The sequence below is a fragment of the Galeopterus variegatus genome, unplaced genomic scaffold (assembly GCF_000696425.1).
Source record: "Galeopterus variegatus unplaced genomic scaffold, G_variegatus-3.0.2 Scaffold3078, whole genome shotgun sequence".
Taxonomy (NCBI): Eukaryota; Metazoa; Chordata; class Mammalia; order Dermoptera; family Cynocephalidae; genus Galeopterus; species Galeopterus variegatus.
The window spans coordinates 192416-195670 of record NW_007729189.1 but is presented as its reverse complement, the minus strand read 5'-3'; the positions used below and the strand labels follow the sequence as shown (position 1 = coordinate 195670).

Sequence of the window (3255 nt, the reverse complement as noted above, 5' to 3'; positions counted from 1 at the left end):
AGATTCCTCACGTCCCATGACATGACCTGGATGGATGCCCCGAGCTTGCATCCCCCTCATTGTAGTCAGGGCCAATCCGACATTCAACTCAGGAACTCCCTGGGAGGCCAGAGCAGTTATACCCCACCTGGAGCTGACGGAGGGGAGCTGAGACGTCCACCTCAGGAACAAGCGCACTCCTCACACCCACCCAGGCAGGGGGCTGAGGGCTGTGCCACGCTGGCACCATGCAGGCACCCCGAGGCTCAGGGATCCACCAGCCGGGTGCAGCCCAGCCGGCCCCTGGGGAGGTGGACACTCACGCCATGCGGGCAGGGCCAGGCGCTGCTGGATGCCACAGATCTCCTTCACCCAGGAGTTCTTGATGATAACTGTCCGTGCCTGCAGCAGATACTTGCGCACTGAGTCCTCTCGCTCGTGCCACACCTCAAAGGCGCGGTCGTCCCCTTCCACCTGATCATTCAGGTCGATGCTGCTCAGCTGTGGACAGGGCAGGGCATCAGCAGGGGAGTGAGGGCTGACCATCCCCCGGACAGACACGAGACCCGGGGGCCATGCCCAGGCCACCCTGAAACCGGGGCTTCAGGACAGGCTGCTGGCACCTGCCCAGAGATGCAGAGACATGGAGGTCTCTACCCACCCCACAGCACCCTAGCAAACCCCCACCCGCCGGTGCCCTCAGACCTTCATCATGTTCCGGAACACATAGCTGAAGGTGTCAGTGCGAGAGTCTCGCCGGGGCTTGCAGATCACCAAGTGGTTGCGGAAGAGGAAGACGTGGCGGTTGTGGCCCTTCCAGGGCATCCGGGCCCCCGGAGCTCCCTCCCATACGATAAAGTGGCCCTGGGGGTGTGGGTAGGCTTCGGTCAGCCTGTAGTTGGCCTGACTGACCCAGGGCTGCAGACACCAGAGCTGTCTCTATGTCAAACACTCAGCCAAAGTCATGCACTGCCCCCAGCACTTGACAGCCCAGACACAAGCCCCCCACTACACTGTAGTCCCATTCACACCCCCATCCCAACCTGGCGGATGGGCTCGCCCAGGGCCTCCAGGGTGCCCGGGTAGTTCTCCATGAGCGACACATGCAGCTTGTTCTCGGCACGTGGGGACAGGGCTGACACCACAGCGTAGGCTTGCTCCAGCAGCGCACAGTTCTGCCGGTTCCGAGCCTTGTTGCGGATCAGCTCCTGCAGAGGGGAGGGGGACAAGGATAAGGGCTCTGGACTGCACCACAGCCCAGACCCCCACGAGGCCCAGTATGGGTGGGTGGGGGGCCTGCCCACCTTCAGCAGGGTCTGGTACCGCTGCACCTGCTCCACTGGCTGCTCCAGATAGTGCTGCAGCGGCAGTGGGAGCGGCTGCAAGGGATCTCCACCTGACAGCACCTCCTCCGCGTATTTCTGTGGGAACCACAAGGGTGGGTTTCAGGACAGAAGTGCACGGCCCCCTGCTGGCTGGAGTCATCCTGAGAGCTGAAGAGGGGTCCCAGGGGTGCTCACACACAGCCCTGCAACCCAATAGTGGGTGGCATCACTATCTGACAAGTAGCAAGCACAGGGCTCGGGCACCATAACCCTTCTGCCCAGAAGCAGAATTGAAAGGGGCTCTGCCTGCATTTCTCACTGATCCAGAGCCTGAGGGGTCCCTGGGCAGGCTATGGGGTGGAGGGGAGAGTGAGGGAAGATGAGCCCAGGCTGACAGTGTGGGATGGCCAGCTGAGTGGGGCAAGGACCACAGGCCCATGAAACTCAGGCAGGGGGCACCTTGTAGAACTCCTGCACAGCCGTGCTGACGACCACCGACTCAGCCTGCACTCGGCCCACCAGGAACTCGAGGTACTTCTCAAAGGCTACCTGGTTCTTGATGAAGCACATGGCCACGTCGTCATCCGTGTCACAGTGCTGCAGCTCCTGCAGGAAGCTGCCATGGAGGGGAACAGCAGGCAGGGTGGGGACGATGTCAGGACCCCAGCCCATGACCCATGACCCAGCACTGAGTCCTCACCTTTGGCAGAAAACAGGTTCCTGTGGGTATAAGAGTGAGTGTGCCCAGCTGTGTGTGCAGGCATATGTGTGGGCATGCAAGGAAGTGGGTGCACATGCATGCGTCTGTGTGAGTACACGAGTATTAATGTGTGAATGTGTATGTGGGCATGCAAGTGTGGGGATGGGGGTGGGCCTGTGCATGTATGTGTGCACATGGGGGTGCACAGACATGCAGGAGTGCGTGTGCACGTGTGTGCACAGGTATGTGTGTACATGAGTGTGCACGTGTGTGCAGGAGTGCATATGCACATGCATGTGTGTAGCATTGTATTGTGTGCACATGCACATGTGTACATGTGCTTTGTGTGACGTGTGCATGTACATGGGCATGCATGTGTGCGGATGTGTGCATGTGAGTGCACACGTGTGCTTGTATGCCTTGGGCAGGTGTGCAATAGTATAGGTATACAGAGATGTGCATATGTGTGTGCACGCAGGTATGCAGTGCACACTACATGCATGCGCATGTGTACACAGATGTACATGTGTGTGTGGGTGTGCATATATACTATACTGCATACAAATACACGTGTACACAGATGTGCATGTGTATGCAAGTGTGCACATGTACACACGTGCCAAACACATGGGTGTATGTGGTATGAAGGCTGCACGTGTACACACATATGTTCATGTGCAGGTGTGCACATGTGTGTGAGGGTGTGGGCCTGTGTGTACACACACACACTCATCAGTGGCAGGTATGCTGCAGGCCTTCTCATGGGTAAGCCAGGTCCCCTGGGGGCATATCCACAGATGCGATGCACCAATGGGTAAATCAAGTCAGCACAGGTTCTCTTCTTCCTTGGCTCCTGCCCACTCCCCACGCCCTGTAGCCGGTACACACATGTACGTGTGTGTGTGTGAGTGTGTGTGTGTGTGTGTGCAGCCCCACCCACCCACCTGCTGTGGAAGCGGCTGATGTCCTCCACGTTGCGGAAGATGACAGCCTTCTGGCTGGCCACGGCGGTGGGCACACGCGGGCAGTGTTCCAGGTGCTGCATATGATGGCTCTGCAGGAACTGCAGCTTGTCCACGAAGGCCTGCTCAGAGCTCAGCAGCTCCTGGATGATGGAGCTGGGTGGGAGGAGGCAGCCATGAGGGGCGACCCAGGAGCTCCAGCTGCTGGTCCCTGCTCCCGCCCCTGCACAGGGACCCAGGACCGTGTGGCTGTGGCCGAGAGTTTCCCCCCTCTGTGGCCTCTGTTCTT

General features: G+C 59.3%; 1 protein-coding gene across 1 annotated transcript in view; it reads right to left on the bottom strand.

The window, feature by feature from the left end:
- The window catches only part of LOC103599747 (obscurin-like), a 155222-nt gene that overhangs the window by 50193 nt on the left and 101774 nt on the right, over nucleotides 1-3255 (bottom strand). The window contains 5 exon segments of the mRNA XM_008583906.1: nucleotides 303-480; nucleotides 685-843; nucleotides 1023-1187; nucleotides 1284-1400; nucleotides 1764-1920. Coding sequence (XP_008582128.1) covers nucleotides 303-480; nucleotides 685-843; nucleotides 1023-1187; nucleotides 1284-1400; nucleotides 1764-1920 — 776 coding nt within the window.